The 20,059-nt window shown below is 46.9% G+C and overlaps 1 protein-coding gene across 6 annotated transcripts in view; it reads left to right on the plus strand.

The window, feature by feature from the left end:
• The window catches only part of ANKS1A (ankyrin repeat and sterile alpha motif domain containing 1A), a 179,562-nt gene that overhangs the window by 106,492 nt on the left and 53,011 nt on the right, over nucleotides 1-20,059 (plus strand). For all 6 annotated transcript variants that reach the window (XM_029944038.1, XM_029944039.1, XM_029944041.1 and 3 more), the window contains one exon: nucleotides 1,674-2,263. In XM_029944038.1, the coding sequence (XP_029799898.1) occupies nucleotides 1,674-2,263 (590 nt within the window). The remainder of the gene's footprint in view (nucleotides 1-1,673; nucleotides 2,264-20,059) is intronic.

The raw sequence follows: 20,059 nt of genomic DNA on the forward strand, positions 1-20,059 counted from the left end.
TAAAGTGCTCCCCTCCTCACCTGATGGCCCCGTTCAGTTGTGGAACTGAGCTTCAAGAAGGGACCCTGGGCTGTGGGCAGGCTGGTGAGGGGGCGTGGGTGCTAGGCACCCAGTGACAGGAGAGGCACCCAGGCAGGTAGCACCTGCCGAGGAGAAGTTTGCCGTCACAGCATGGTGGAGACCTGATTCTCATCACTGCTGTAACATAAAAGGGATTTTTAAAGAACAGGGAGGAAGTCCATCTTACTTATTTTAGATACCGAAGCCCAGCAGGGTGACATCAGTGCCAAGGCCACACAGCTAGAGAGCAGCACAGCCAGAACCAGAGCCAGGTGTTCAGAAAAGCCTAGGTGAAAGTCTTCTTCCCCACCACCTTGGACAAAGCCACCAAAGGCCTGAGGGCCTTAGATTTCTTATCTGTAAATGTATTTGAACTTGGCCGTTTGGGTTCTAAGATTCTCTGATCTCATGAACAGTACTTGGGAGCTTTGGGCAGACTGGGGAATCATTTGGTATCTATACCGTAGATGCCACTTAGAAAGGAAATAACATTGAGTATTACTTAGGAATGTGAGCTAGTACTGGGCACAGGGCTGCTGATGTGTGTGAAAATCTCTAATGGATCTGAGTTCACGCAGGACGAGCTCCTTGGGTGTCCCAGTGTGATCCTGATGTTGGACTCTGATTTGGTCAATTATTTATGCCACTTCAGGGTAGAGGTATTTGATATCTTGGGTGAAAATACAGTAGTAGTTGGGCTTCTGAGCTAGTAGCATCAGATTTCGGGGATGTTGGGGATGTCTTAAGAGCTGCAAATATCTCTTGGCATTGACAAATTAGACCATTTTGTTTTCAGTGGATCAACCAACTGAGGTTAAACTTAAACAAATAGGAGCACTGGGAGGCTTTGGAAGGAGTGAGATGTGCACATTCTCAAAAAAAAAAAAAAAAAGAAAAAGAAAAAGAAAAGTCAAGTGTGTGCTCCCCGAGGAAGGAAGGATGAGGCGTGGAACCCTGAACAGCGCCCCTCCCCCCCGCCCCACCCCCGCCGCGAGGAAGGAAGCAGTTACTTCTCTGCTGTTTTGTTTTGCACATTCCGTTAAAGAATTCCAGAAGTTGCAGGTTGTGGATCATGACCTCCATTTTTCCCCCCTCTGTTGCTGCTTGCCAGAGGAAGGGAGGGCGGTCGGCTCTAAATAACACTTTGGCCTTTATGAAAATGTATCAGATGTTCCAGGAGTGAGTCTCGCCTGCTCGCTGGCACTCTCTCTCTCTTTCTTTCCCACTTTTACTCCGTGTTTGCTCTCTGTCTCCTTACTCGTGTCCTTTCTGCAGGATATAGTCAGCACGGCTAACCTTATATAGCAAGGTCTGGTCGTTAATGTTAACAGAGACCTAGCAACAGGGAGGCTGCCAGACAGCATTAATCAGGCCAGTGTTTGGAATTTCATAAATGCTCCAACTTTGGGTACAAACTGAACATTAAGAACAATACGAAACTGTTTTCTTCCTTCCCCTCTCTTCTTCCCGTCTGCCCTCTCTCCAGCCCATCCAGCTTCCCTCTTTCCTTGTTTTTGAGTTCTTCAGCTCTGCCGTATGCTCGCTGCTTTGGAACTTTGTTGATTTTTGCCACGTTTAATTTTTTATTTCTCTGTCTCTCCGTCCACTCCAAGACCACAGGCGGAGCAGCAGCGGCCGGAGCCAGGACTCTGCGGAGGGGCAGGACGGGCAGGTCCCAGGGCAGTTCTCGGGTCTCCTCCACGGCTCCTCCCCGGTGTGTGAGGTGGGGCAGGACCCTTTCCAGCTGCTCTCTGCCACTGGCCAGGGCCATCCAGAAGGGTCCCCCGCACAGGGCGCCTGTCACGAGGCCAGCATGCAGCTGGAGGAGACGGGTGTGCACGCTCCTGGAGCCTCCCCGCCCAGTGTCCTGGACCAGAGTAAGAGAGTGGGTTACCCAGCTGGCCTGCCCGCCACCAACAGCCAATCGCACCCCGAAACTTTGACTCCCACGGCATCTCAACACCCTGGCGGTGCCGAGGAAGAGAGAGACCGGAGCGGGGCTAGAAGCCGAGCCCCTCCCACCAGCAAACCCAAAGCTGAACTCAAACTCAGCCGCAGCTTGTCCAAGTCAGACTCTGATCTCCTGACCTGCTCACCCACGGAGGACGCTACAATGGGGAGCCGGAGCGAGTCCTTGTCCAACTGCAGCATCGGGAAGAAGAGGCTGGAGAAGTCGCCCTCCTTTGCCTCGGAGTGGGATGAGGTAAGGCCGTGTGACATCAGGGGAGCCAAGCTGGCCTTGGCCCACCACGGCTCCCCCCGTGGGCCAACTCCCAGGACCGGGGCGCATAGGCCAGGATTGCCCTGGTTCCTTCACACTGTGACCAGAGTGTTTCTGACAGCTGTGAGGTGGCAAGCCCCTCGTTGCCAGGGCAGGGGATTTTATGGCCCAGATGGCAGAGGAAAGGTCTGTTCACGGTTAAACTGGAGGGTGGAGGCCCCAGGCAGAGCAGGTCTGAGGAAGAGGCAGTTCCTAGAAATGACCTGCTGTTTGGAAACCTGTGGATCCCATTAGCCTGGAGGGAGTCATACTCACCCTAAAGATGGTTAAGAAGGGCTGAAGAACCTTGTGTGAGCCTTCAGGAGGAAGAGGGAGGCTCCAGGGTTAGCCAGGAGGGGGTGAGGGGGGCTGGGCTTGGGGAGAACCTGCTGAAAGGGGATGGGGGGTGCTCCTCTGTGATTATTTGTACTGTATTCCCCTGAAGACCAAACACCTCTCCCCACAGAAGCATTCTGCCCGTCCCACATTCCCGGGTTGATGAGGCAGAGGGCTAGGTAGTTCCAAACACAAAGAGAGATTAGTGAGGAGAAAACATTTGGAGTCTGAGGCCCAGGTTCCTTTCATAACCATTATTATAGAATAGTTAGAAATATGTGCCCGAATATTTTTCAGTGACCTGTGACATAATCTCACTGGGCAGAAGAATGTGTTTCTCAAAGACTGGTAAACGCTCAGAGAATGTGAGAGTGCTCCCCTTGCAGGCTTCTTGCTGAGAGGAAGCTGCCTTTGAAGGGGACTGGGTCTGTCTCCCAGGGACATGTTCAAGAGATGAATTTAGCTCTTGGAGAGGAGGGGAGCAGTGCAGCTGACACGTCCATTTGAGCAATCTGTAGACTAAATGCCCTACCCAAGTCTATTCAAGTTGCAGCTGCAAAGTTATGTAAACCAGAGTGAATCGCGGTCCGGTGTAGGAACAGGGCGGGGGCAATTCCTACCACATTCTCTCTCCAGGTAAGATGAGCTTTTGGTCTGTGTGTAGTCAGGGGTTGAGGTATCCTGTGCAGTAGAAAGTTTTCACTGGTTCATAAGCCAAGATTTGGTGAGCCCATACTAGACTCTTGGCCACTTGAGGAAAGTCAGTTTGGGTGAGAGAACTCCTGGCCCGTGGGATATGACACACATAGCCTGCGTGTTTGTAGGAATCTGTGCTCTGCCTTTGTCTTTCAAAACAATTTACTCCTGTACAGTCAAGTGTAGGGTTAGGCAGTTTAAGAGTAAGATAAGTCCTGGGTGCCTGGGTGGCTCAGTTGGTTAAGCTAAGCATCTGACTTCAGCTTGGGTCATGATCTCACGGTTTGTGGGTTCGAGCCCCACCTCGGGTTCTGTGCTGACAGCTCAGAGCCTGGAGCCTGCTTTGGATTCTGTGTCTCCCTCTCTCTACCCCTACCCCCGTTTACTCTTTGTCTCTCAAAAAATAAACGTTTAAAAAAAATTTATAAAAGAGGCACCTGGGTGGTTCAGTTGATTAAGCAGCTGACTTTGGATCGGTCATGGTCTCGCAGTTCGTGAGTTCGAGTCCCATGTTGGCCTCTGTGCTGGCAGCTTAGCCTACAGCCTGCTTTGGATTCTCTGTCTCTCTCTGTCTCTGCCCCTCCCTGGCTTGTGCTCTGTCTCTTTCTCTCAAAAATAAACATAAAAAAATTTTTTTAATTTATATATAAAAAAAGTAAGATAAGTTCAATGTGCTCTGAAATGGCAGAAGGGGCCCATGGAGAATAAATGTCAGTGGGGACGGGGAGGGTAGTGACAAGGAGGGAGAGAGGGTAGAAGGGACTGATCACAAAGAAGTGGAATTAAAGAGCCAGGTATTTTGGTGAAAACCAGATTGAAGCTAGAAGAATGAAGAAAGGGCACTGGAGAAGAGAATAGCATGAGCAAAGGCGTGGAGCTGGGAGAGCTTAGGTCGTTTGGTTTCTATCAAGTGTAGAATTTGTATAGGGGAGCATAAGAAATAAGAGTAGAGGGGTGCCTGGCTGGCTCAGCGAGAAGAGCATGAGACTCTTGATCTTGGGGTTGTGAGTTCAAGCCCCACGTTGGGTGTAGAGATAGCTTAAAAAACAAAAGCTTATGGGGCTCCTGGGTGGCTCAGTTGGTTGAGCGTCCGACTTTGGCTCAGGTCATTCGAGCCCTGTGTGGGGCTCTGTGCTGACAGCTTAGAGCCTGGAACCTGCTTCAGATTCTGTGACTCCTCTCTCTGCCCCTCCCCTGCTTGTACTATGTCTGTCTCTCAAAAATAAATGACCAGTAAGAAAAACGTTTTTTAATAAAATAAAAAAATAAAGTCTTAGAAAAAAAAGAAAAAAGAAATAAGAGTGTGAGCTTGGGACCAGAGAGTGGGAGGGGCCTGAACATGAGGCTGAAAATAGAGTATTTTGATTTGATGTGACAGCAGCATGTCAGAATCCTCCAAATGGGCTGGAAGACAGCTTTACCAGTCTACCCAACTATCTCTTCGTTTTGTCCTCCTCTCATGAGCATACCTCTCCCACCTAAGAGGTGGACAGTGCTGGGTGACACACCACATGATACCCGTGCTCTGTCACCATGCAGCGCTGCCAGGCAGTCTTATATGGGCTCCACCATTTCCTCCTGGAAGAGAAACATGGAATCACTGAAGTGCGGCCTCGCTTTTAATTGAAGTTGGCTGTTCAGGTTAACACACGAGTCGTCTCTTGGGCACCTTAGTGAGAGAAGGTTCATAAGCCAACATTTCCATGGCAGGTAGAGATTGTAGGTAGGTACGGTGAACCCAGGCACTGTTTGAGGTCCAGGTGTCCTGGGCCAGTCCATACTGTGACTGAACCACCAGAAGCGGTGTTACACTTTAAATTTGAAAAACGAAGGCAGCTGAGGTCTTACTGGAAAGAATTCAGAAGATCAAGATTTGCTTTCAATAGTGAATATTAACAGAGCCCTTCATGCAGAATCCTTCATCATTGTTTTTGAGTCACATTACACTTGGATTTTTGTGGATAGCTCTGTCCAAAGAGAAACTTCAGAAGTATTTCCCCCAGTGGTTGGCTCTCCACGCAGGGCTTTGGCTGCCACTCCCAGAACAGGGCGTTCGTTAACAGCTGCCCCACCTTCTCCCTGGCCAGTGCCTGAAGGCTGCTGTACTGGAGCTTGTGCTTGATTCTTTTTCTTCTTCATCTGCAGATCCCTGGAGGTGGGGAAAGCGGTTCTGAAGGAGCATGGGTCCGGCTCAGCTCACTGTGGGACCCAGGCAGCCGTGATCCCAGCACAGATGGGGTTGCGGTCGAGTCTGCCAGGCTGCTCCTCAAAGGTGGCGCTGGGTGACCCAGAGGGCTAAGGCTCCAGAGTCAGCAGATCCAGCTTTGAGCGCCCACTCCTTGGTGCACGAGGGGCCTCAGGAATCCTCCGTGTTGTTACTCGTGTTTATTGAACAGAGGCTGTCAAATCTGTGTTTCGGAGGCATTTCTACCAGTTAGATATCTGTTTAAGTGTCTAGCACAGTTCCTAGTATGCAAGAAGTATTGAGTGAATGGTAGACATTTGCACTATTATTGTGCTTGAAGCTTTGGAGGATAGGAACTGAGGCCCAGAGTGTCTTCAGAACTTAATAAAGGCAGAACTTTCGGGGGGTTGTCTGGTGCTGGCAGAGTGGCCGGGAAGCAGTGGAGTTCAAGCCCCTTGCCCCGTGACCTCCTGCGTGACTCTGGCCCACCTCAGAGACAGAAGAGTGCGCCCAGCCTGAGCAAGTAGGGCAGTAGCCCCCCATTGTTCTTTGAGAAGTTAATGAGCCTTTCTAGCAACTCCCTGAGAGGAGCAGAGAGGTCGGAAAGAAATCTGCAGCCCTCTCTACTGTTTATATTTCAAATATATTCTTCTGCATAATGGCCAGCAGTTGCTACTTGATTGGTTGGCTATTGGGGCTGATGTTATATAGCTGGGGAACCTGTACAGCTGATAGATTGAGTCACTTTTTCCAAATACAGACTGCTCGTTACAGGTGCTTAGTGTAGCCCTTGCTGATTCCCTCTCAAGGGGACTTGAGGAAGTTAGCCTGGCGAAGGTAAACCTGAGATGGTGTCCATTATGATACTAGCGTTCTTCCTATTTTCGGTTAGATTTTCAGGAACGAAAAATAAAGAGTTTGCTTTTTAAAAGAGCTCAGCCCCAGAGGAGATCTAAATCCAAGCTTTAGTAGATACTTTCTCTGTTTACCAGTCAAAAATCAAGGCTCTCATTGTTATCTTGATGATGCCTGATAGAATAGGGGCATCATAGGACTTAAACTGAAAAGCTGTACGTAAATAAAACATTGAAAATATATAGGTTCGGAATGGGAAAATCACCTACATCTGTCTACATGTTGTTAACTTCTATTAGCATTTGACATATGTCCAGATTTGGGGTCTTAGTATATTTACTGATTTGTAATTTGTTTTTCTTACCTAATTTCTGCATTTTGTGTGTATCTTACCATGGCACCGCCAATAAGATCCAGACTCAGATGTGAATTCTGAGAGGCATAGTATTCTGTTACGTGGCTATATTGTAGGGCTAGTCTGTTTGTTGTTTAAACTGCCCTTCGGGTATGTTCCCCCCTTCTCCACCTGCCTGTGTGCCCCAGAAAGCTGAGCTGTGTGGACTGCATCACCGGGCCAGAGAAATCTTGGGTTGGCTGGGTCCCTCCTACTGAAGACCTGCTGTCCTGTGAGGGACCTTTCCCAAAAGCTGCTCTCTCTGGGTTCTGGTAACTAGTGCCTCCCCTAGACACGTACAGCCTGAGGCTCCTCTCTGTGACTCCCTCTCCTCCCTTGTTACTCTCTTCCCTTGTTGCTTCCTCTCTCTGTTACACTCTCTCCCTATCCTACCCAAACCTGTATAAATAATCCCTTTCCTGGGACACCTGGGTGGCTTTGTTGGTTAAGCTTCTGACTCTTGATTTCAATTCAGGTCATGATCTCAGGTTTGTGAGATCAAGCCCCTCGGTCCATGCTGTCAGCATGGAGCCTGCTTGGGGTTCTTTCTCTCCCTCCCTCTCTTTGCCCCTTCTTTCTCTCAAAATAAATAAATATTAAAAACAAAATAATAGTCTCTTTACTAGGCTCCTTTGGTTGCCCCGATTGAATGTGCCAATTTTTTCCTGAGGGGACCCCAGGTGATACCCCCATTTTTAAGCACTGTTTCCGTCCGGTGTCAGCAAGCATAGATGGCTGTGTGCTGGAGCAGTAAACATGGCGTGTGCATATAAATTGTAAATTAATTTTCATTTGCAGATGAGCCAGAAGGTGTGGATATTCAGGGTGCTGGGAAACGAGAAATTCATCATCTGACGTGAAGTCTGTCCCACCTCCAGCTGTAGGGAAGAAGCCCGTTCTCCTTTCCAGAGAGCCGTGGCAGTGTCAGCAGAATCCCCATCCCTAGATCCCTTCCATCCCCTGTGTCTGCACACACCCTCTGCACCTGCGAGTGCACGCCGTGGCAGTTAATGTCCGAAGTAAATACCTTGCAAGAAGAACAAAAATAACTTTCTGGTCACATTGTGGCTTGAATGTCTATAAAGTTTTCAGGGTCAAATAGGTCTCTTACATACCTGCCTTTGAGTGGGATTGAAGTTCATGAAAGAGAAAACCACAGAAGGCTGCTTGTCTACTTAGCATAAGCATTTGAGTAATTTAAAACTTGGCTGAAGGCTTAAGTGATAAATGTGTGTTTTGTAATCAGCTTTCATAAATATTAAACAAGTGGGAAACGGGTGAAGATCAGGGATGACGTGCTCTGTTGCATTTTGTACAAACTGAGAACAGTTTCTGGCCGGGGATTTGGGAGATGTCCCCGGTTTCATCTGAAATGGTAGCTGAGCGGACCCCTGGCCCTTGCGTCCTTCAGTGAGAAAAAAGGGGCAGGAGCAGGGAGGGCGCCCTTCGAGGCTGGGTCCCTGGCCTGCCCCACCCTTCCCAGCAAGCTGTCCACTTGGAGGCATGATGTCACCAAGAGACTAGCTGATTGGTTCAACTCCACAGAGGCTTTGGTTGCTGTTAACCCTTGAGGGTTGGGTGTGCTAGAAAAAAAAAGACTTTGGTATAAAATAAAAAGATTTGAGCTTGAGTTTCCGCTGACTGTGGCTAAACTTTCCTACACGAATAGTCTGCAGTTTGTACTGTTCTTTATTACATAAACAAGCACGCTGTATCGTCTTGTTGCTGAGCCTGGCCCGCCCACTTTAGACAAGAATGTGAGACTCCTACCTCTGGGGACAAATTGGAGCCTGGAGTGTCTGTTTAAGTTGCTTCCTGGTACATGCAGGGGTCACAGCTTTTATCCTAGAACCTTGAAATTTGCCTTGGTCTTAAGTGGTCTGGTATGATTGGAAGCTTTGTTTTTTTTTCCCCCCCGTATTTTAAAAATAATCTCACTTATTTTTTAGACAGTCTGAATCAACAATTTTAATTTTGCCTTTCCGTGTGATAAATCCAAGTGATTTTTGTTAGCCCAGATTTAAAAGCGCATATATGGGCATTTCCATGGCCTCAATTCTGACAGAACACCATACATAGAGTTAGTCCTGGCTCTGCCACGAGTGAGGCAGGGACTGGTGTGCCCGACCCCCAGCACACCCCACCCAGCCGCTCTTGGTGACATCATGCCTCCTAGTGGACAGCTTGCCGGGAAGGGTGGGCCAGCTGGCACCTGGCCTGGAAGGGCGCCCTCCTGGCGGCGGCCACTTCATTTAGCACAGGAGTCTGGGGAGGCCTGGCTTTTATCTGCTCTGTCCTCATTTCCATGCTTTCCTCTCCTCTCCAGCTTTCTCCTTCCCTGCATTTCCTACCTCCTGACTCGTGTTTCTTTCTTTCTGTCTCCTTGTTTCCCCTCTGTTCTTTCTTCCCTGTTCATCAGTGCTCTTTCCAGCCTTTCACTTTCTTCCTCCTCACTTTCCTCATTTACTGTTGCTTTTCATTCTTTATGCTTCCTGGTGGCATCAAGGTCTTTCCCCAGCCTTCTCCACCTGAAAGATTTTTCTTTTCTCTTTTTAACAGCTGTGCCAGTGTTCACTCGTGTTCCTATTCTGCGGAGCATTTTACTGCTCCTTTCTTTCCCCACCTGCCACCACGCCACACTGTCTGCCCTTGTCGTTTCGTAAATGTATTTAGCCCCGTCAGGACAGCACCATCAAGGACCAGGTAGGGATTTGTGGTTATTTGTGAAATTGCCAGAAGATGAGAATTTCCCTTCTTTCCTCTTTTTTGTTTCCGTATGTTTTCTTTCTTTCTTTCTTTTTTATTTAAAGTTTATTTTGAAAGAGAGCAAGCACAAGCAGGGGAATTGCAGAGAGAGAGAGAGGGAGAAAGAGGATCCCAGGCAGGCTCCTCACTGTGCAGAGCCTGACAGCTGGGCTTGAACCTGCAAACCATGAGTTCATGACCTGAGCTGAAACCAAGAGTGAGACGCCCAACCCACTGAGCCACCCTGGCGCCTCACATTTTGTTGTTTTAAACATCAGACCAAAAGCGTGGCTGACAGTGAATGTCAGTGAATATATGAGAAGAATTTGATGTTTATGCCAATGCATACAAATGCTGAGAACATTTTCTGGGACATTCTTTATATACTTTGCTTCTGGTCTGGCATCTCTGCCTTCTTTTTTTCTGGTAATGCCATCAGTTGGATACAGACTATTTTATATACTTTAGGAAATACTACTTAATCTTATTCTAAGCAGTTGTGTTTGAGAATCAAGTAGAGGTATTTTCACATAATCGACAATAATATAAAATTGAAGTGTATTTTTATTAGAAGTTTTCATTCATTCAACTAATTTGTTGAATACCTGCCATGTTCCAGGTACTAGTCTAAGCAGTGAAAAAATAGACAAAATTCCTTGTACCCCTGTAACTGACATTCTAGAAAGCTAGATGGGGCGGGTAGAGAAGACAGTCAGTACAGTTGTAGTATGCTACTTGGTGGTAAGAGTGCTAATGAGAAAAATAAAGGTAAGAGGAGGGATGAGCAAGATGGGGCGGGGCTGCGAGGGAGGGGCCCTTGGAGAAGGAGGGGTGCGGCCAGGCACACGTTGAGCAAGTTGAGCCATCAGGCTTTCTCTGGTGGTGATGAATTCCCTGTCAGATACACTTCCATTGTTTTACAAATATATCTTACTACTTGACTTTTACTTTTAGTTTCCTTTCTTTTTCCTTTTAGCCACTATTGCCACCTGCTTCTTTTCTCATCTTTTTTTTTTCCTCTGCCTTTTTTTCCATTATTTTGTGTTGGGTGACTTTTTATATGTGTACACATAGATGCATATGTACATACTGTATTTCTTTTTTTTTTTAATGTTTATTCATTTTTTGAGAGAGAGAGAGAGTACGAGTAGGGGAGGGTCAGAGAGAGAAGGAGACACAGAATCTGAAGTAGGCTCCAGGCTCTGAACTGTCCGCACAGAACCCAACACGGGACTTGAACCCACAAGCGGTGAGATCATGACCTGAGCCGAAGTCCGACGCTTAACCGACTGAGCCACTCGGGCACCCTCCATACCGTATTTAAGCTATCGAATGAAATCTGAATTTGTAAGAATTTCCCAAACGTGATCCTTGTCCTTGTTGTCATCCCGGGCACGTATCATTGAGTGCGTGGTAGTAGAGACATTGGGTTCTAGGACATTGTCTTAGGAAATCCATTTTCATGGGTGCATCGCATGCTCAAAGCAGAAATAAAATCTAAAAACCGGATTATAAAGCAAGGGGAAGGAAATCCAAAATTATTTAGAGCAGATGATGGCCAGGAATCTCGAATACAGAACTCCTGTGAGAGAAGGAGTCAGGGCAGGTGAGTGTCCCTATCAGCCCCATCATTTTTGGAACTCAGAAATGGTGCTGATGCCCCCTGACAGGCATCTTAAAGGCGATGGCCTGACGAATCTGAAATGCTTCTTCTCGGTAGTCAAGCCTGCAGGCTCCAGACAGATAATTGCTGCCAGTTAGAGAAGGAGATGCTGGTGGCCTCAAACATTCTCTGACCCTGGGTGGACTTACGGAGGTCACTGTGAAGGGAGCTTCATAGACACGAGGTATGGAGGTCATCTTTGTGAACGTCCGTGCACATATGTGTGTGGGTGTGGACTCTGTGTTATTTCAGGTGGTGAATTACATTGCCTCTGGCATGTCCAGCTATAGGTGGGGGACGCCTCTGTCAGCCTTGCCCAGGGACTGCGGCTGCCTGATTAGTGACTCGGTAGTGCATGTGGGCTTGGGTCTGGTTAGGGTCAAGGCGCCAGGCTTTGCAACGCCTCTGGTCTGGCCTTGCTCCTGCCCAGATGACCTGCTGCTGACTGTTTTAGCCCTCATTGTCTGCAGCTCAGCCAGAGCCCCGTGAAGTATAGCAACGCAAGCTGGCTTCAGTATATTCTCACCGGACAACAATGTGTCTGTGTTTTTACCTCCATGATATGAACAGGCCCCCGAGAAGTTTAATTTGTTTAGAGATGCGCTATGTGGTCAGAGTGGCAGCTAAGTAATTACCTGGCCAGAAAGTGAGAGACAGGCATTTTTATTAATAAGACTGTAGGAAAGCAATTAATCTGGACCTCACCCGCAACACAGAGCTCTCTCCTGCACCCCAGCGTTGGGCCAGCACCCTCAAAGTATGCTCTCTGTTTGCAGCTCCATGTTTTCCTGGATGGCTGCCCTCTCTGCCTAGGGTTCCTTTCCTTTTCTTTGTCCTGCTTTCTCCCGTAGATGTTCCCTTTTGATACCTCCAGGGGAGTCGCCAGTGGGTAAGAAGAACATTTGTGGCCTGGAGATTGCGGGCAGGGCTGAGATGCTGAGCACAGTTCCTCATGCATCCTGCTCCTTCTCCCTCATGCGCTCTAATGACCCAGTCTCCGGTGCCACAGGGCCCACCTGTCCATAACTCATGGCAACATGTTTATTTGTCTGGACAGGTGGAAAACTGCCTGAGCTCACTGGGGGCCTACAAATGACAATTTGTCTGGCAGTCTGTTCTCGCCTGTCCTGATTTAAACAACCAGGAAGCCATCGTGAACTCAGTTGAAATGGTGTGGTTTGTGTAAATGTTCCGGTCCCTTTCCACTTTGGAACTAGTTATTTTCAGCAGAGCTGCCCCAAAAACCCATGGGGAGTGCCTTGTCTCTGTTAGGCAGTCCTAGAGTTTGCTGCGGGGGAATAACTTCCCTCACTGACACCCAGAAGGTGGGTGACCCTGGGGGAGTTCATCTCCAGGGGCTCGCTGAGTCCTCTTTGCTGACCCAGAGGTTAGGAGGGGACAACTGTGGAAGCGGGGGTGGTAGAGGAGTGCGCTTCAAGGGCAGGAGCTTCCAAACCCAAGGTGTTGACCTGTGGCCTGGGCGGGAATCAGCCTGCATATTGAACTGCACGTGGGTACCCCCACAAAGCCCAGCCTGGAAATGGAATTTTTATACACTGGGGATTTTTTTAAGTTATAATACCAAGTATTATATGGCTGAAATTTAAAATTACCAAAGAATATATAATTTTGTAATGCCTCCCTCCCTCTCTGTCCTCCAGACACCCAGCTCCTCTCTTGAGTTTTTGAGTATCCTTCTGGAAATGTTTTGTGCATTCATAAGCATTTTAGACATGTTAAGTATTTTTCTAACACAAGGTGCCATATTCTACATCTACTCTGAACCTTGGTTTTCTCGTTTGGGAATATAGTTTTGAAAATCATTCTAATTAAGTGCATAGTATTTCCTTGTCCTTTTTGTATTTCATAGTATTCCACAGTATGGATATACTTAATCATTTATTTTAAAAGTTTTGGTCTAGATGGATATTTTGGATGTTCCTTAGTTTTTCCTAATTATAAGTAACACAGCAGGGCACCTGGGTGGCTGGACTCAGTGGGTTAAGCATCTGACTTCAGCTCAGATTGTGATCTCGTGGTTCGTGAGCCCGGCTTTGGGTGAGCACGAGCCCTGCTTCATGCTCTGCACTGACAGTGCAGAGCCTGCTTGGAATTCTCTCTTCCTCTCTTTCTCCCTCCCTCTGCCCCTAGTGGGGTTCTCTCTCCCCCACCCCTTCCTCCTCCTCCTCCTCCTCCTTTTTGGTGAGAACAGTTTAAGTTCTGCTGTATAATTGTACATAAATTATACATACATAAATGCACAGTACTATATTTCCTTATCTATCCGACATCCAATACTTATTTCCATACCTTGGCTATTGTGAATAATGCCATTGTGAACGTGCCTATTCAAAATAGTGATTATTTCCTTTGGATATAAAACAGAAACCAAAACTGAAATTGCTGGATCCTACGGTAATTCTGCTTGTAGTTTCTCGAGGAGCCTCTGTACTGTTTTCCACAGTGGCTGCACCAGCTTGCCTTTCCGCCAGCAGTGTGCCCGGCTCCCTTTTCTCCACGTCCTCCCCGGCCCTTGTTGTCTCCGGCCTTTTGATGACAGCCATCCCAACAGGTGTGATGTGACCACTCGCTGTGGTTTTGACGTGCGTTTCCCTGATGATGAGTGATGTTGAGTATCTGCTCATGTACCTGTTGGCCATTTGTGTGGCTTCTTTGGAAAAATGTCTCTTTACATCTTTTGCCCATTTTAAATTGAATTGTTTTGTTTGGGTTTTGGTTTTTTGCTTTTGTTTTTTGCTGTTGCGTTGTAGGAAGTCCTTGCATATTTTGGACGTCAACCCCTTATCTGATATGAGGTTTTCAAATATTCTCTCCCATTCCATAGGCTGCCTTTCTGTTTTCTTGACAGTTTCCTTCACTATGCAGAAGCTCCTTAGTTTGATATAGTCTCATTTGTTTGTTTTTGCATTTGCTATCTTTGCTTTTGGTGTCAAATCTGGAAAATTGCCAAGATCAAATATCTTGCTAATTTTTAGCAACTCTTTGAGCTAGCCGACTGTTTAATTCTGTTTTCCAGGAAAGGAAACTAAAGTTGTAAGAGTTGAGAGGACTTGCTTAAGGTGTTAGAGTTGATAAATGAGGGAGACCGGTTGGAACTACAGCTTCTATGTATTAATAAGATTGAATTTAGAATATAGGTGAGTGGAATTTTTTTTTTTTTTCAGGGAATCAGAAAGCCTGTTTATTTAGCATCAGTCCTGGCTCACCAGAGTCACCTGCAAAGTCTGAGCATTTGGCTCAGGTTTTACTCATTTTTTATACATATGTGCTTCTGGATTGGGTGGGATTAGTATAGTCAAGCTACTGGTTAATGACTTCTAGCTGATATAAGAGACAAGCAAGAATGTAGAAGCCAAATCATTCAAGAAGAGTACTCGGCCTTGTACATCTGGCTGCCCCTTTTTATTTCCATTTACCAGCTTTCCCTCTCACCGCCCCCCCCAGCCCCCTTCTTGATTCTCAAGTTGCTATAGGAGACTTAGAGAAAGTCAGTTTGTGGGAGCCAAGGAACCTTTTGCTGCCATGAGAGAAGGGGTAAAGTCCATTCTGGCTTCTTTCTGTTAAATAGAGACATTGAAGGAGGTGTGAGACATCTAGCATTCTTTGTCATCCAAAGGAGAGTAGCGACAGCTAGAATGGTCCAACTGGAGCATCATCTGGAGTTCTATAGCTTCCTATCCAATGTCCCATCCTGGCAGAGTTTTCCTATTCCCCTTGCAGTCAGTTCGAATGCAGTAGTGGCCAACTATTTTCGGGCTCAGGGAGGGTCGGGTGCAGTGAAATCACCAGCAGCTTGCCTTCTTTTCCATCACAGCCATATGAGATAAGTGGCATCAGTGCTGGCCTCTGACACCTATGGTTCAAGGGGCCAGCATGGCTGTTAGCTTCCCAGCCAGTGGACCAAAAAGGTTACAGCAAATACTCAGCACCTGGGAGGAGACAAAGGACAAGCACTTGGGGAATCAGAAAAGCCTGTTTCCCACTAGTGCCAGCCCAGTGAGGTCACCTCAAAAAAAAAAAAAACAAACCAAAAAACCTGGAATTTTTGTTTTCACATTCATTCACAATTGTTTTCCAGTTCCTCTTGTTTCGACCCAATTTATTACAGCTCTATCTTACATTTCCCCCCAACTCCAGGAAAATATTTTGTCATGATGTATATAAAGGAAGTAATTTGAGAGAGGGACTCCTAAGAGAAAGCATGAGTTTTTCTTTTCATTATTAAAGCTCAAAGCATTTCTTCCTCTTCCTGCTGTCCCAGATGGAGGACTGTTAGGTTTAGGTTCTTTTCTGCTTTTCTTTTTGCTTTGTGTGACCTGCAGAGCAATCTGGTGATTTCAAGGAACTTCTCAAATTAAGAGATTGGGAGAAATCTGGGTTACTGTGTCACCCACCTGCCTTATGGACAGTCACTTCGTGCTCTTTAAAAGTGAACTTTTGGCTTCTCCTTGGAAACTCCCAAGCAACTGCCTTTGTGGTCCGCCATTGCTTGTGTGAAACCTCAGAAAATCCTTCCTCATTTCCAGCTAAGATCGGTGACTTCCACCTCTCAGTTCTGGTCCTACCTCGATGGTCATGCACACAGTCCTGCTAAACAGTCATTCTGAGATTTAAAGCTGCAGTTCTGGGGGCGCCTGGGTGGCTCAGTCGGTTAGGTGTCTGACATCAGCTCAGGTCATGATCTCACAGTTCATGGGTTCGAGCCCCGTATCAGGCTCTATGCCGACAGCTCAGAGCCGGGAGCCTGCTTTGGATTCTGTGTGCGCCTCTCACTCTCTGCCCCTCCCCGACTTGCGCTCTGTGTCCCTCTCTCTCAAAAATAAACATTAAAAAAAAATTTTTTTTTTAGGCTGCAGTTCTGTCCTCTTGCTCTCAAACCTCGTGTTTCATTGCCAGGCACCCCTGTTCCTTCTCCTTTTCCTCAGATGACTTCTTGTTCTCAAACTGCATGTGTTCTGGCCGTTGATGCATCCAGGTCATCAAGTCCTCCTGAAGTTGTATGACATCATTTCAGATTGCATTATACGGTACGATGAGATTTTACTTGCCACATGGCTCCTGATAATGCTTCATCAAGGAGTGTGATTGCCTCCTTACTCTCCTGAAAAATTAAAGGGATGAGTCTGTCAGTGAGCCCCAATCAAGGATTGTGTGCATGACCCCTGCAGAGCCCCTCCCCCCCACTGCCATCAGGAGGCCTTACGGAAAGCTGCTCTCTGAAGTGACTGAGGGCTGCCTGTTGCCTCGGGAAGCTTCTGCCTGTGCTTGCTGCCTGGGAGACACAGCCGAGCCTCTCCCCTGTTGTGCCTTTTGGCAGAATCCATGTAGGTCGTCCCTGTGCCCTATTACTGAACAATGCCTGTGACTGCTGCCCACCTACCAGCAGAATCATCCTGCTCTGGGTCCCTGAGCCTTTCTCAGCCATTGCTTAGCAGGTCCAGGACTCACCTTGCCTGTAATTTGCAGGTAAAGATGCTTTTGTACCGAGTTTTCGCTTAAAATCAATAGGATAGATGGGGACTAGAAGAGCCTGTTTTGTATAAATAACCCCTAGCCAGGACCTGGAAAGAGTGTCTCAAGCCTGGGCGCCGCGGTGGCTCAGTAGGTTAAGTGTCTAACTTTGGCTCAGGTCAATCTCATGGCTCATGAGTTTGAGCCCCACATCAGGCTCTGCTGACACACAGAAGCCTGGAGCCTGCTTCAGATTCTGTCTCCCTCTCTCTCTCTCTCTGACCCTCCCCCACTCACACTGTGTCTCTCTCTCTCTCCTTCAAAAATAAATGAACATTGAAAAATAATTTAAGGGGCACCTGGGTGACTCAGTCACTTAAGCATCTGACGTCGGCTCAGGTCATGATCTCGTGGTTCATGAGTTCAAGTCCTGCATCGGGCTCTGTGCTGACAACTCAGAGCCTGGAGCTTCTTTCAGATTCAGGGTCTCCCTCTCTCTGACCCTCCCCTACTCATGCTCTCTCTCAAAAATAAATAAACATTAAAGAAAATAATTTTTAAAAATTTAAGAGTGTCTCGAGCCCTCACTTACCCTTGACTCTGAGCTCTTCCTCTTCTTCCCTCCTGTGTCACTCACCATGTTTCTTCCCCAGTCTTTCCCCTTCCATTCCCACCCCCGCTTCCCAGTATCACCTCAGTAGCTACCTCCTCAGTAATCTCCTGCTTGCCTTAGGGCTTCTCCTCTAGTCCTTCTTACTTGTGGCTGCTTTTCACGATCTGAAATATTTTGTATTACCTCCTCTGACTAAAAACCACTTTTAGTCCCTTATTGCTCCAGTATCAAGTTTAGTCTTTGCTCTGGAGTTCATGGTTCTCCAGAGAATGGTCTCAGGGTCCAGCTTCTGTACCTGGCTTTCTCTCCTGTCTTCTACTTGATTTTTTTTCTGGCTCCAGGCAATTCTTTTACCCACGATTTTCCTCTACACTTTGGTTTATAACCTTTTTTCCTGTTGGCATGGCTTTCTCAATGTCTTTTTGAAATTCCACCCATCCTTAATGGCTCGCTGAATTATTCATCCAACGCATCATGAGAGCCCACTGTATGGCAGGCATTGGGCTGGGTGCTGGGCGTACAGAGGTGACGCAGCACACAGACAGTTTTTGAGGGACTTCCAGGCTAAAGAGAGAGGCAGATAGTAGACACGTAGAAACAAAAAATATTTCACAACGAAGATAAGTGCTCTCAAAGAAGTATGTAGTACTCTGCGGGGTGGGAAGGGGGTAGGCCCCATTTGGATTGAAGGAGTTAGGCTGGTAAACAGCGGTGGGGACCAGGGGAACTACCTGCCGGCACCTCGCGATTACAGAGGCGTCCCCTTTGGCTGTGGACTCCTCAGGCACTGACTGGCACTCTGGGCATTGCTGATCTGGTTTTTTCGTGCATGGCTTGTCTCCCTAATCAGATTAGAGACATTTCAAGGGTAGTAATAACAGTTCACTTTTGCAAGCCCTCAGGTTCCCCTTCCCAGAATGGGCACTTAGAAATGGGAGCCAGTGATCAAGGGTCTCAGATGGTAGAGGTCCTGAGTCCTTAAAATGTCACGGTCACTCCAAAGAGCTGAAGAGTTTGACTTCCTAAAGACCTTGCCATGCTCTGGCATAGATATCTTTCTTTTTCTCCTTGAGGGAAATGTAATAATTAAGTCCTTCTCCATCTCACCCTTAAATTTTGAATTTTGAATTTTCTTTTTCATTCTCTAGTAACAAATAATAGCCCTTTTGCACCACAACTGAAGGATTCTAGAAAATATGTGGTATAATTTGCTTCACAAATGGGAGCATAGCAATTTATGGGTTTCAGGAGAGGCTTATTGCTAATGTTTTGTGGATTTCTCAGTTTGATAGATTAGGCCCTTCCCTTATTTTTTTTTAAGTTGAAAATGTTTTGCTAAAACATTCTGATTTGGAAGGGAGGGTTGAATTTGACATTTAAATGCCAATGTAAGTTTTAAGCTCCATTTACTGCTTGCCCTCTTATACGTAAAGGAGTTAACATTTATAAAAAATATTGAAAAGAGAAGCCCCCTTGGAAATGTCACAGTGGGTTGTTACAGCACTTAATGCTTTCAAGTAGCATATATTTACGTCAAGAAGAAAAATAGGTTTGGTCCGTTCTTGGCCCTTCCTCCTTTAAATTAGACTGGGAAGAGGAAGGAGCCGAACCAGATATAGGATATTTTGGTTAAAATATCAGCTTCTGCCCAGGTCGCTCCATCTGTCCCCGCAGGTCTCCAGAAGGACTTGCTGCGGTAGAGTGAATGCGTAACTAAACAAACCTTTAGCTGGGTCCATGTGTTTAAAGTCATTTCAAGGCTTTATAGGTACTCACTCAATAGAGCAGAAGAGTTACTTAGCATCTCTGACTTACATGAATGCTGGTGGAATCGATTTGGCTGAAGTACAAATTTCCTGAAGCCTATTTTTTAAAAATCAGAAATATTGCTGTTGACCTAGAAATAAGGTCCTAGCGGAGTCCTTCCCTATCAGGGCATTAACCCAGAGATCTGGCCATGCTCCAATTCAGATAATGCTGTTTCTCTGTGCTAAATTCCTCCTGAAGGTTCAATTCAATTTGGCCTTTATTCATCCTGGGCACCAACTGGAAAACTGCCAGTTTCTAAGGCCGGAGCTTCGTGATGGACTCACTTGTTTCACTGCTGACGAAGATGTCAATGTGAAATCTCCCGGGCCCTTGAGGATGGAAAAGGAGACTGATCTCAACGAGGAACAAGCCTGTTGGCCCTCGTGCTGAGATGCCTTACCGTCTCTCTGTGCCCTGGAATGGGTTCCCTGCCCAGATGGACCTGAGCAGGCTGGACTTTGCTGCCTATTCAGACCCCATTCCTGGGAGAGAGAGGTGTTTTATTTGGAGTGGTGTTAACATGTGCAGTTCCTTCGGTCAGTCATTACACAAAGCAGCAGTTACTGGGTCTTAACATAGCTTGTGGAAAATGCCACCTGCCTTTGGGGAGCATTGTGTACCCCTACCAAGTTTGTGGATTTAGCTTAGACAATGCTTCCTACTTGGCTTAATTAAGATGTATTTCCAGATGTTTGTAGGCTTTGGCATTACTTGGGTCATTGCATCCTTTGCTACATTTTATGTCCTGTGGCAATTGTGTTTATATTTCTTCAGTGTTGAGCTAGAAAAGGAAACACAGCATCATAAATCTGAAGTGAGGTTGGTTAGAAACAATCAAATCTACAAAGGTGAGGACTCCATGTTCAAGGAAAGGAAGCTGAGCTGAGCATGTCATTGACACCTGTGAAATCACCCCAGGACCAGTCACAGCCTTGCTTCTGAATCCTAGCCTAACAAGGTAACACACAGAT

The sequence above is a fragment of the Suricata suricatta genome, chromosome 7 (genome assembly GCF_006229205.1).
Source record: "Suricata suricatta isolate VVHF042 chromosome 7, meerkat_22Aug2017_6uvM2_HiC, whole genome shotgun sequence".
NCBI classification, from domain to species: Eukaryota; Metazoa; Chordata; class Mammalia; order Carnivora; family Herpestidae; genus Suricata; species Suricata suricatta.